The sequence below is a fragment of the Megalops cyprinoides genome, chromosome 1, assembly GCF_013368585.1.
Source record: "Megalops cyprinoides isolate fMegCyp1 chromosome 1, fMegCyp1.pri, whole genome shotgun sequence".
NCBI lineage: Eukaryota > Metazoa > Chordata > Actinopteri > Elopiformes > Megalopidae > Megalops > Megalops cyprinoides.
Window position 1 is genome coordinate 58133049 of NC_050583.1, and position 14587 is coordinate 58147635.

A 14587-nucleotide genomic window follows, 5' to 3' on the forward strand; every position below is an offset into this window, starting at 1 on the left:
AAAGCACACTGTATTGTGTTTGATACCGTTTTTTATTGTTACAGTCACGGAATAGCTCATTAAAACATGACCATCTTATTTAATGAGTATTGCTGAGGTGTGATAACATCTGCTTGCATAGATGCACATGCATATTTCTGACACAAGTCTTTGTAATGGTAGTTTGACACCCATCCTCACTTGTGGTTGAACATGTATTTCTGGTAAACAAGTATTCACATTTCTGGCTCTTATATTGAACTATTATATTAGTGGAATAGGGACACAATACATTACTGAAACCATAAAAACTACAGCTCATTTAATGACATGACCAGAAAATTATAATCCACACCTGTGGAAATCTGCAGCATGGCCATGAAATATCACTGCGGACAGTGGCTACATTTTCTGTAGAATGAAGGTCGTACTGTGTATGCTATGAGGTATTTGAAAGTACTGTAAGTCAGCTATAAATATTTCAGTGTAGAAGACGTCTGCCTCAACAGGCCCTTATCTATGTCTCTCTATTAGGTATTCTGCCTAATAGCCAGTCATTGACATGTGACCCCTTTGCTATACCCTCTCGGTTTTCTGCTCTTCTCTTCAGTTCTTCGGAAAATGATCCCTCTCCGCCTCTGGAGGCTCTCCTTCTTTTCCTTGTTATTTTGTCTTCCATGTGGACCATTCATCACTTTCTGCAGTCCAGCTCCGATCATGTCTAGTTCACTGTTTCTGTCATCTCTCCATCATCCTGTCGAGTTCAGCTCTGTCTCCCATCTTTCATAATTTGTGGATCAATCTTTTCAGATTTCTCCATGTCTCTCCAGATGTCCAAGAACTTTGGTAGCTGTTCTTTTTCTGATTCTTCTTTTTTTGGTGCCAATTCCTTACATTTGTTAAAAGCTTCATTTTTCAGTGCTTGTCCTTGTTCTGGGCAATTATTGCAGTGTCTGTATTTCAGACACATTCTCTGTAATAAGCACTAAATCAAATCGTCCCCACTCTGTTCCCAGAAACTTTCACGACCTCTCTTTCTAACACTGATCTTCATATGGTCTGTGCATTCGTTTCTGAATACCTCGTCAAACTTTTTGGCCATTCTCCTCGCCGGTATACATTCTTCTGCTCGAGCCAGTCAGTTCCTTTGTTGTTCTTTCTCCGAGACCCAGCCGATATTCAGCCGGCATTCCATCCATACCTTCCGTTTTCTGCTTCTTCATTTCCTCGGCCGCTGACTCACTTTCACTATCTAACAGATCAGCCCCCCCCCCCCCCCCACCCCACCACACCACCCCACCACCACCACCACCACCACTACTACGCGTTCAGGAAATAAGGCTCCCCTGTGACATTCCCAGAGTGAGTGCCCCTATTGATACCTGAACGTGTGTCAGCAGCAGAAGGTGGGAGGCCCCCCCCGTTGCTGACCGTCTGTTGATTCTACCTGCAGTGCTCTTTCAAGCGCCACTCCATTGAGAAAAGAAAACGGTCTTGCTGGTTTTTACTATAACCTGCTTCTTTTTACCCCCCACATCTGGCCAAGCGCCACCCCATGAATTGCTCTGCATGTGGAAGTAAGATTCCTTACAGTCAACATGGAATGTGATAATCCCCAGCCCGTAGCGCATTCCCCACATTATTTTGTAACGGACGTTTGGATTTTCCGTGGCAACTTCGTGATTCTGACACGATCCTGTTGTCTGAAAAGGTGTAGACTTATCTCGTGCTTTATTGTGCTTTCAAAACCCATCCCCCGTAACACGTGGAGCCATTCCATGTCACGCTGCTCCATGTCATTCTGCAAGTTGACAAGCACCTCACGTAACAACGGCTGAGCCCTTCTGCGAAATGGCCACAGGTCTGACCTGAAACTAGTTGAGTGAGATTACTAAATTCCATTTGTATATTGATCTATAGAGGTGTAAATCCAGCTTTGTTCTGAAACAAATATATATGTTAGGCAGGCAGGAGGCAGGCTTGAAGGGTGAGACTCATAGTGCTCCGTATGGTGACTTACTCTATTTGCAGAGAAAACCCTGGTGTCTCACTGTATGTAGAAGAGTTGGAGAGGACTCTCAAACAGCTGCTGTGAGTGTCTCACTGCAGAGAGAGGGCAGAAGTCATGGTGCACAGAAATACAGGAAATGCAGTTTCTTTGACCTGCCTTTACATGGAAAAAATTGTCCCCCTTATGAGTTAATGCTCTTCAGGATCTGAACAGTGGGATGCTTTTTTTGGGGATAGAAAATACAAAAGATTTTTGAAAGATGATGTGTTTTATGAATTGAATGTCCTCATGAATCCATTACTGAAAAGACTGAAGCTCAAATCCTGACTTATCCTGATCCTAAACGAACACTGGGTAAAGCCACGTCCAATGACCTCCTTCATGTACTCATGTACATGGAATACTACTTACCAACACTTTGTTTGTCAGAGATAATGTTGTTATAAAATCTGTATCAGATTCCATATGGTAGTAGTTAAGTTCAAATGAAATCCACCAGTGGTCATAAATTTGAAATGTAAAGAATATTTTTTTTTAATTTACCTTCCCAAGTATAATACTGCCTCGGCCATTCCTGTAATCTGGAGTTTGGATCTAGTCATTTTCTTCATATTCTGTGTGGTTTAGGATATTGAGGACCCGAGTTCAGTGTCAGTATGTTTTCCTGTGTTGTTTTGTGTTTGTGTGGGGTATGACTCAGGATTGTATTTCTTATATCTATCCGATTGGATGAATAATTCAAGGAGGCGCGTTCCGTGTGTTGGTAAGAGGTTCTTTGTTGATGGCAGAGCACATCTACACTTCAATGAAAAAACAAATGCGTCTCCTTACAAACGGGGTGCTGTTATCACACAATTCCACTGCTTACTCCAGGGAGTGCAGGAATGAGCTGGGTTAAATACACAATGTTATCATTTTGCTATGGAAGGAATGCCTACAAGGATGATACTGTTAAAAAAAAGACAAAAAAAAGCACCGGGGGGGGGGAATTCAAGAGCACTGTATACTCTTTGTTATCGCTGTTACAGTCTTTCATATTGTTTCTCTTTGCAGTCAGGGAAAGTTACAAATTTTCTCCAACTAAATTCAGCATTTGCACCTTTGTGTCCTTGGCTCCAGCTTGAGTAAAACTATTCCATCACTTGCACATCTCTTCCAGTGCCAGACTTTGGAATCGGTGAATTTCACAACAACCTGGAGCTGGTGGAGCACAAGCTGTCGGAGTCGGAGCGCAAACGTAGGCACGCCAGGAAGGACGATTACAACATCGAGGTGCTGCTGGCGGTGGACGACTCGGTGGTGCGGTTCCACGGGAAGGAGCACGTGCAGAACTATGTCCTGACCCTGATGAACATAGTAAGTCCTTCGCTGCGAGCGCGTCATCTCATGCCCGCTTGCGATCCCTGTGCTTTTCGTCTAACGGATGGGTCACAGCATCGAGATAACCTCCACGTCACTGCCCCTTGTGGGATATGAGATGCTGTGTTCTGATGTCACGGTCAAACTGAAAACTAATCACAAACAAGGTCAGATAGATGGAACATACCCTGCACCAAGAGCCAAAAGTGCAGCGAGTGTTGTTGGTTGAAACTGAGCAACAGTGAATGGTATTTCAAACACCACATTAAAAGTTTGGACAAAGTTCATGTTTAGTTCAAGTTACAAGTAAGCATGCTTGGAAGTGAGTCTGTCCTTATGTCCGGGTCAGTTCCTTGGTAATTTTTGTTGTACTGAAGTACACAAATGGTTTCTTGGAACCTCCCTCTGTACAGATTTATTTATCTTAAGAGTAGCTTAATTATTGTGTTAAGAAGCTGCGAAGTTTGGGTTGGTGCTATAAAGCATTTTACTTATTAAAAACCGACTTTACAGAGAAGTTTGCAGTCACCAAGTGGTGTCAGGGCAGTGCCCACCTGTGTGACCCTCTTTGTTCTTGTAAAGGACTATGTTTGGAAGTACTAGACATATCCTAATTCTCTGACATGTATTATTATGGGTTTAAAATGTGATTGGCTTAGAAGGAGATGTGACATGTATGATGAAGTGGAGGTAAGTCAATAGTTTCAGCTTAATGAGAAGGGGTGTTATTTCAGCTTGGTTTTTCATTTTCTCAATCTTCAAAAAAGTGATATGGAAATACACACATGCTGAGATGATGGGTTCAAATGAGGGATGTCCTGGAAAAGCACAGCCACCTACATTTTCCATTTTTTAATGAACCCTGATTTTGTTGTTGTGAAGATGACTGACAGTCCTGAGATTGAGTGATTCCATTTCGGACTGCTTAGATGGACCACTCTTTGTGTGATTTAATCATTTTTTTAAAAAGAGCGTTAATTTATTCAGAACTGCCAGACTTTCATCTTGTCAAAATAAGTGTTGTGGGTTGTCAAGACTTTCAAGGAACCACTTCGATGTCATTATGCTGAGCTCTGCCTAGCTGTCAGACCATTTCATTTTACGGTGCCACACTTCTCCACTGTATGTGGTAAACCAAATAACACTATGATGAGAGAAGCTGGCTGCCTTCTGACAGTTTCACAGTCATTGATGTGCCATTTGTTCGCAGTGAACATCTTGTGAGCTGGGTGGCCGACCAGACATTTGGTAGAGCCATTGACAGAAAAGGCTTCAGGCTCTCCCTGAGGATTCTGCATTTTTATGTAAGAATCAGTGAATACACAGCAGCACAGTTGTACAGATGCATTGCCAACTGCTGCAGACCACAAATCATCTCACAGACTACACGCCACAGACACTCACATTAGCTCAAGAAATCGGTGGCTTGGCACAGAGCAAAGAAAACACTGATGAGGAAAACTTGGAATTGAAGTGCACATATAAAGCGCTTGCCACACTAGCTGTAAGTTCTTTCTTTGCTAGTTTTTACGAACTTGAGAATATCTGAAAAAAAGAACATTAGAGAAGCAGTTTATAGATTCTTTCTGTTTTACGCACACAGATCTAAACCAGATCTGCTTTCTTTAAAGATGTGCATACAGTTGCCAATGGTATGTTGAAATCAGACATGTTAAATGTTGTGGGTCTGAAATTTGCAAGCAATCAAGCCCATAGTGAACGGTGTTCATTGTGTTCATTAGAGTTTATGATTGGTTAACACCTTACTTGTGACACAAAATTATTACTTCCATGAAGGGTAGGTGAAGGGTGAAGGCCCTGAAGTTTAAAGCTTCACACAACACAAATGTCTGAGGCTGAGAAGTTAATGTATGCACCTCTGGCACATATGCGGAGCCGGGCAGAGTTGTTACTGTAATATGTCCTTGGCGCCCACAAAGCGAATATTTTCTCTATGCTTCATGACCTGGTTGTCTTTCAGCCTTTCCTGTTGGACATTGCCACATTTCGCAGTCTGCCCTCTTCGGTTTCTCTAAATGTTTATGGATTATTTATTTAAAAATGAGGCAAAAAAACCCTTTAGCTTGTTCATTACGGTTTCCACCAGCTCCTGCCACCTAAATCTGATTAGATGGAGAAAATCCCTCAAGTCAGATTTTCACAGAGTGCTGGTTTCACTCTGTAACAGTTACGATTTGGCCCCAGCAGGGTGGTCTGATTAGTAGCACTGGGCCAATTACTGACCTGACTGCTTGGGAGCGGAGGGGGCAGGGGGTTGGTCGGGGGGGTGCAAGGCAGAAACGGATCACGAATGGTCTGCACAGGCTGCCACCACTGGAATTAAACACATGCGCCGAGACAGAGAGGTGGGTGGGAAGGCGGTGTTAGCTGCTAATCAGGGCAGCAGCAGGTGTGCTAATGAGAGACCTTACCCGTGATGCCCCCCCGCGCCTCCCCCCCCCTTACAACCACTTGGCTCCTGCACAAAGGATGAGAGTGTGTCTAGGAATCTCCACAAAGGTACTTTCTTTGATCGCGGAGTGTTTTGAGTAGTATTATTATTAAAGAAATTATAATTCCTATGCAACAACAACAGCGACAAACCTTTTTCTGGTTTTGCCATAATCTACTTTTTGGGTCCTGTTTCCGTGTAAGTGGATTTGTGTCTGTTTCTCCCAACTAATTCCTAACTCCAAACTGACAACACCGTAACTAATTGAAATGAGTGTGAGTGAATTTCAAATAATTTGTCTGGCGTTATCAGCTTACCTGAAATTTACCTGAAACCCCCTTCCCTATTTATCATCAACTGAAGAAAAAAGCCTGAAAATTGCCCATTTGTTTTGAAAGTACACTTTAGGCAAATATCGCAAACGACTTAGCTCTCCTGCTAAGCCAGTTTGCGCGTTGTGTCTGAGAGAGTTATGCCCACACAAATCCCTCACAGTCCTCCCACCGCAGGAGTTGCGGTACCACTGAGAGGCACCCTCCTTGAGGGGCTGATTAGTGCACATCCTGCCTTGACAAAGCCAGACTGGTTAGGTGCTTACGCACAATGGCCGTGTTGTTTTATGCCGAATAGATTTTTGTTCTACGCGGATGGGATACTGCACAGAAGCCAGGGGCTCTCAACGCCTCCAGGCTACAGCTGCTGCTCTCATTTCCTAATGTGCTGAATTGTGCAGAGTCTTGGTTTGCAGCAAAAGTAATTATGTGTTTTATGCATTCAAGGTTTTATCACTTCCTTTGTGACTAATCTGACAGTGTATGGCGTAATTGCGCAAGAAAATGTTGAGAGCGATATTAGCGCTGCTTTGAAGTAATTCCTTTATCCATGTCCGTTAAAAGCACAGACTTTGTTTTTCCGACAATATCAAACATGACTACAATAGAAGATCAAGAGATTTATTTTTATTTTCTTTTTTTGTTTTTTTTGGACAAAATCTCATTTTGCACAGTGTCAGTGCAAGTTTCATGCTCAGTCTGTCAGTTTTATTTGCAGGAGTATCATCTGTAGCTCTACAAGTAACAACCAGTATGATGCAACTACATTCAATGATAGTTATGCTGTTTAAAATAGCCCTTGGAAAGGCTACAGTTATTTTTAACGTTGTCCTCATTTTTCAACAGCTGCTGTGTTCAAGGTCCAACATAAACCCATGTATACATGTCATCATTGAACTTAGTCTTTGAATTTCAGTGCATGAAACAAGCCCCAGGCTATGTGAGTACACTACAGGGTGAATTAAGCTTGCATTAAGCGAGGAGAGTATTTCAGTTTTTGTGTTTGTGAGGTTATGCGTGATGACATAATATGTAATACATTCCACTTCATTTCTTAGTTCTGTTGTTAAAACCATTGTTTGGAAAAACTTGACTTAGCCAATAGCATGAATCCAATATTACAAATGTAACGTTGCCTCTAGAAACAGCATAGTCCCTAAGAACTGGGCTTTCTAACCTCATTAATTAGGCAAAAAAATACTAGATTTCACCAGTTTAGTGCATTCATGCATCAGATGTGCAATTAATTGTGCATGAAGTATCTTATAATTGTGACTCCAGCAAATGGGCTGATGCAATTACAAAGGGCTGAAAAATGGGGTCCGGAGAGGGACTGCATAAGGACTGGTAAGTAGCCATATTGTTTTAGTCATACAATAAATGGCCGATATTTATCTGCATCTGTCTGCATTTTGTTCATGAACAGTCTTTGACATTGGTTTTCCCTTGCAAGATCAGAAGAAATGTGTGCAAATAAGAGAGAGAAGGCACGTGTCATTAGAAGAGGGAAGCGCCACACCCCCCCCCCCCCCCCCCCCCCCTTTGAAAGGTGGCATCCATAAAGACAGATTATTTATATTAATAACATAGTTCCAGAACAGGAAAGATACGCCTTATTCCTGTGCTATCTTGAGATACTCCTTTGTTGGGAGAGCTGGCGGAAGACGCCGTGGCATTCATTTATCATCCTGTGGCGTATTTATAAGTGACTGGCTGAGGTGACATCATCCACCATCGTAGGGCTGTCAGGCTATTTAAAATGTTATTCAAAACAAGCAGCAGAGCCTCAGCTGTCCTCCAGAGACATGGGCAGGCCATTCACTGACCCACCCACAGGTACTCTCAATTAATGACTGCACATGACATGGAATGCCGTATTACGTCTAGTTTTAGTAAACCATTGATGATGTTGTTTTTGAAACAGACTTGCACGGATGCATGCTGAAGGGTCGACCCCTATTGAGATCAAAATATAAGTAGAACAATTTAAATTTAAAAAGATTTAAAATCTTGCAGGAATTTGAGTGTTCATGACATAAATCTGGCCAGTATTAGGTAACTCTGCTCCAAGATTGGCACAGTCCTGTGGGTGTTCCTGGTCTCTCTAAATAATAAAATGCAGAGTACCCCGAGCACATGATCACCTACATTAGTTTAGCCCACAAACTGATCCAATTATGTAATTAAGTGCTCGGGAATGAAAACCAGAAACGCCTCTGGCATCACAGGAGCCAAAATTGCGTAGACCTGGGTCAGGATATGGGTGAATCAGAGTTTTCACCTGCTTTTTAATGCACTGTGCACTGCAGAAAGGGGACAGGGACTACAGTCCTATTGAATTTACATTGCTTGAAGGTTACATGTTAAGATAAAGTTAATGCCGTGAATTCATTCATAATTTGCCGTTCCATTGCCCTGGAAGTTTTTTTTAATGTCAAGCAACAGAAAATTATATGGATATGGAAAATTATCGACTGAACAGTGACGTAAATATCAATAGGTACAGTTCGTGCATTACTTACTTTCTCTTAAGTAGAAAGCCATTAACCTACCAGAAATCTTGAGGAGACCTTTGACTGAGTAATGTTCATTTTTCAGTGCTTTTGAAGCATACGTCTAGAGTTTTCTGCAGACTGTTTCTGCGTTTGGGCATTATGTATGTTTTGAAATTGAAACTCGGCCTCCCCCCTAAACACTTTAGTGTCAAATTTGAAGGGGAAATGGCTTGTATTCACGTCAGAATATGGCAATGCTGACATTTAAAAATAAATTTCACTCGTAAAAAATGTCTCAACTTTCCCTCTTTTGCCATCACTGCAGGCTGTCACTGCCTTTCGGACTGAATGGCAGTCCGCCTTCAGCAACAAGTTCTGAGTGGATTACCTCTTACAAAGCAATGACGCTTCTCATCTCTAATCTACTCAGCTGTGAGGTACATTTATGTCAAAGGGAGCAAAAGAAGTTACCATGTGCTTCAGAGATGTAGAGCCTTTCACTTAAAATTTGTGTTAGTCAGGGTTTTCAAACCTTCTCCCTGATAACATTGCTGAACCTCTGAGATGTTATTCATAATCACAACCTCAGAGGACTTTTCCATATTCCAAATGTTACATTTTCTTTTGCTGTGCTTTGTCTGTTTATGTGTTAATTGTTGTTTATTAATTTGAAATAAAAAGGAGTAGGTGTAGTAGTGTCATCTGTTAAATAGGAAACTCAGCAGCAGTTTTATAACTGAAAGAACTGAAAGATCACACTATTATGTAATATGCCTATCAAATAAATAAAAGTACCATATTTTGTACTTTGAAATATTAACATTTGTGTCCATATGAATTGTTTGCTGATTCTCATGCCTAGTCAAGAGTGGAGAAAGGCAAGAGCATTTTATTAAAATCCAATTTCTCTTGCAGCTTTCGTGCCTGGCAATGATAAGCACAATAAATAATAAGCATATCCGGTAGTTTTGATTAATGGAAAAAGGAACACAAATCATTCTACTCTTGCTCTTCTGTGATTCTGGAATTCAGAAGCCACAAATTGAAACTGTTGATTGACTAAATAGGCCTCTAGAGACGCACTGACATGCAGGGGGATTATGTGATGGAGAAAAAACATGTTCAAGTGGAAATTTGACATTATTTGATTGGAATCGCAGGTTTGCTCTTAATTATGTGTGTGCATGCCTGGCTATCATTACAAAGCCAAAAGGCACTTCTTGTGCTGTTTCTAGGTCAGACCTGCCAGTCATTACACAACAACTGCCTATGGTGAAGACCTTGCCAATGTCTTAACAAGACAGAGCACATGATTGCCTGCTGAATCGCATGTTATACAGAAAGCATTGTTTGTGGCCTGGATTGTTGTATTCATGAATGATGTGAATTTGTGATGATTTTTGTTAAATAACATCATTAAGAATACATGGATGCTTGGGTAGGGAAAGAAGGCATGTTCCTCTCAATGTTGAGAGAATGTAAGGAACTTGCTACACCATAATTTTGCATTTACATAAACGGTAACAGCAGCCCCCAACAATGCTCAGAAGAAAGCGCTTGCGTAGGTGTTAATTACAGGGAGACAGCCCGGCATTGGATTTGTCTGTGAAGGATTGAAAAACAAACATTTACAGATGCCCGTCTGATCTAAGCTATTTATCGAAAAGTATTAAAAGTGCTGTAGTTTCTGCAAATTACATAAATCTCTTACTTTGCCATGCTTCAGCATTATGCTTCCCATGTATTGCTTATTGGCCTCTGTGTGAGTGGCTGCATGCTTATCTGCAAGCTGCAAATGTCTGTCCTGAGGCATAAACTGACAAGTGTATTACTTTAGGTTTAACAGAGGGAGAGAGGTGCCTCACTGATACTAAATATATGGATCCAGGGCTGTAATTGGTGAAGTTGTGTCTAATTTAATATTCATTGAACAAATACGCATGCTATAACTTGCCTGTTGGCTTCAAGGACTCTGATAATCAGAGATCTCACAAGACTGCATGAAAACTATGGACTCATTTTTTTTTCCGTGCCACTGCAAACGTATTCCTCGGTGAACTGTAATCCAGAATCATGTTTTCAATTATAGACTGTACAGAATATGGCCTGTCCCAGAAGCCTCTCATTAATTCTGTGCTAAATATACTTACAAATCCACAGAAAGTAATTTTTGCATCAGGACATATGTCGCATGGTCTGGTGTCTTTCCTGTTTTCACACATTACAGTGAAGTTCAGACCGTTGCATTCTGGGTTTCTGTGACTATTAGAGTCGAGGCAATCATTAGTGGAGTCATTTAATTGAGTTATAATATATAAACACTGTGATAAAGTGATAAAATAATTATTTGCTCCCAGCACACACACATTCTGTCCTTGATGTAGTTCCGGTACACTCATTATGAATTATGCATAATTCCAAACACAGTTGCATTCATGTAAGTCACATATCTGCAGATATTTGCCTTCATTTATCCTATTACATAAAGATGAATTATTAGTTATATTTGTATAATCAAAAATCTATACTCAATAGCTGCTTTGGACAAGTACTGCAGGTTGATTGACCAGGTTGGTTAATTACTGTTATAAGTTACACACCCAGTCTCTCTATGTGTAGAGGCATAATGGAAAACCACTTTTCATTAAGGTTCCAGAGTTCAGACAGATGCTGTAAAATAATGATGTCAGAAAACTCATGCTGCTAAATTTCTACACATTCATGGGGAGAGTAATAAGTGGTAATAACTATATGGCAGACTTTGTACATTGTTTGACTGCATCTCTGAAGGCTGAGCCAATTACAGGTTCAGTGAAACAGTTTTTGGTAGATTCATGATCAAGTAAACAAGAGCAATAGGTAGAATAATGTTCTCCAAAAAACCTTTTCTGCACACGGAGGAATCCATGACCTCACTGTCACAATGAAAGGCCTTCATCTGTCAGAAAATGAGAGACCTGGAGCTGTCAGAATGCCAGCAAATGTAGCACCAGCCTTTCCCGGGGGAAGAAGGCATGACCTGTTGAAAGCAGAGACTCCGGGGCTAAACAGCCAGGCTTTATAGCATCTCCAGCTGCCGTGCATTCTTCTGCCCAGCCGCATTGGCCTGCCTTCTGTATCCCCTCCATCCCTCTGCCAGACCTACTCACATCCTGCGGGACTGAGCATTCAGTATCACCTTTGTTAATCATTAATGTTATACCCATAAACAAGTTTATAAGTGCTTTCCAATGTATTTTTTTGGTTATCTGGAATGGGAAAATATCCTGTTTGCTTAAACGCATATAATATTCCATTCCTGTTTTGAATGTTACTGAAGATTGTTTCATTGGGCTGTAACGATAGGATCTCTGGAATTGAAGGAGACTATTATGTCAAATCAGAAAGAATCAAATGTATATTCAGAGCACATATACATTGGGCTGCACCATTATCTGGTCTGGGTTCATGGTTCATTTGTGTGGTTGATAGCGTTTCTTTCACTGTTCTCTCAGGTTGATGAAATCTACCATGACGAGTCCTTGGGAACCAACATCAATATTGTCCTTGTTCGCATGATAATGGTCGGCTATCGACAGGTAAGATTTGATCCTAAAGCATTTAGCATTTTTGTACTTGTTTGAATGCTTGTATGCCAACACAGAAGACATCATACATCCATACCTTCACTCCCACCACAAATGTGTGAAATGATTCAGCTGATGTATGATTGCTGAAACATTTAGAGTGGGCGCTGATTATTACTGGATAGAAGAAGCAGCTGAAGAACTTAAGTTTGCAGAGTGAATTTGGTTCTGTAGGAAAACAGTGACCAAACATCAGCTGTTAAACAGTATAAGCAAAGCACCCTATGTCTTTTGATTGCTTTATCCCTTAGCCACATTTAAGCAATCAGTTTGTATCTAATGACACTAATGAGATATGTAGGCAGCTACCTGACTTTTGATTTGGTAGCGTTATGTACGTTATGTTGGCTAGCTCACAAATATGTTTCTTTGTTCCCTGCAAGAAATACCCCCACACACATGCACACAGCACGTGTGCCTCCACACACACACACACACACACACACAACCACAGAGTATATATATTTAGACTATAGCAATACACAAACTACATTGTCAGTATAGATACTGCTCTCTCGGAACATCCTAACAAAATTCTCTGATATGTAATAATGTTAGTATTCATGAAGACAGAAATGTGTAACCACATAAACAGTCACTGATTCCAGGTATAGGCCATCTGGTGCAATGCACACAAGCTGTCAGGACTCTTTGTTCAAAGCTTTGTGTAAAGGGAGCATGGCACTTGTAAAAGTGCACCTTTAAAATTCTTTAAAGAATTGAATCACTGCCAGCAGGCTATATTGACTTCTTACTTTTTACTTTTCAACACCAGTGCCAGGTTTGCAAACTTTAACCATTAGCTGGTCAAACAATACACATCTTAACACACATTAAGCATGTGACATTCGTGGCATTTGCTGTAGTGAAGGGGCACACAATCACTAATATGTCGAGCTGTTCCCTCAAGGCAGCAATATATTAAGCATTTCCCATGATAATTAAGGAAATTGACTGGAACAATACTTGGTTTTAATTGACTTATCTCCCAGTGGAAAGAATATGGATGAATTACAAATCCCATCTGCATGAATTAAGATTTTTTTTTTTTTTTCCCGCTTTGGCATCTCTGTCCCCAGACTGTATAATGTCGGTACACCATCAAAGCCTTAAAACTGGAAGCATGCGCCAACATACTGTTTTGCCTTTCATTTGCATGATGAGCTGACTCTGGGTCCTGACAAGGCCTCCGATGCCTGGCTTCTTCACCCCCCCCGGCTCCCCAAGGCAAAGGCTGTGTTGACATAATCGTGATTAGACAAGATGATACTAAACATGCCTCAACTCACAGCAGCGGGAGTGGACCGGTGTTTATCCAGTGCTAACTCCTGCGCCTATAACCGTAACGTCCCGCACCTTTCATAAAAGGTGCTGATAATCCCAGGCTATTTGGATCTAGCTGTTCCAGGACATTATTATCAGCAGCCAGCTCCGTGTTTACCAGTTCCATTTGAATTTATTTAGAGATATATTTTTTTGCCATATTCATTTTTTTTCATGTGTGAGAGAGAACAGGGTTCTTTGGAATGGATACGGAGTCACCTGGTTTTAGCAGTAAACTCTGGTCTTTGCAGTAAATGCTGTGTGTTAATCCACCTCCCACACTAATGCTACTCGGCACAGAGAGGGACCACCACCAGGAGCGGACCGTTTTTTCCCAGCAGAAATTTAGCACTTGAGGATTAGTTTTTCCACCTGACTCTCAACTCATGGCAGTCCAAAATTAATTGTGACAGCCATGCCAGTGTGGATAGAAACATATGCCATCAGGTTTAGATTTGCGGGCCGACTGTTGCCCTGCTACAAGCAGTGAGCCGAGGTTACTGGGAACAGGAGCTCAGGCCTGCTCCTGTGATTTGGTACAGCGGTATGATTTTTTTGTGCTCTTGATTTGATTTATTTCCTGGCCTTAAGACCTCTTTGCCAGACTATCATGTGACTGTCGGCTGGGTTTTATGACAGCTAAGGTGGGCTGTCTGGTAAAGCATACCATACACAACCTCAAAGAAAGTTGGCAGTAAAATTCTACATGTATTTAGCCACATTAACCAATGGCAAGGGAGAAGAACACAGTGAACTCTATGTTTTAGAATTCCAGAACAGAATTTATTAGGGATCTAAAATTTACTGTAATTTTGGAATAATTTATGACACAAAAATGGCATGAATTAAACATTACATTGGAATGGTGAAACTGAATTGTATGGGCGCCATGTAAATGCAGATGTAGGTTAGAATCCTTAGATTTGTGTTTCAGTTTAGGTCTTTCTCTTTGAAATGAAATGCACTACAGTCATTCTGATTTATACATTGCTACATTGATAGATACAAGA

The 14587-nt window shown here is 41.1% G+C and overlaps 1 protein-coding gene across 2 annotated transcripts in view; it reads left to right on the top strand.

Annotated features, from left to right (window-relative positions):
• Nucleotides 1–14587, top strand: part of LOC118783681 (A disintegrin and metalloproteinase with thrombospondin motifs 14) — a 55389-nt gene that overhangs the window by 19679 nt on the left and 21123 nt on the right. For both annotated transcript variants that reach the window (XM_036537636.1, XM_036537644.1), the window contains exons 4-5: nt 3150–3346; nt 12123–12206. In XM_036537636.1, coding sequence (XP_036393529.1) covers nt 3150–3346; nt 12123–12206 — 281 coding nt within the window. The remainder of the gene's footprint in view (nt 1–3149; nt 3347–12122; nt 12207–14587) is intronic.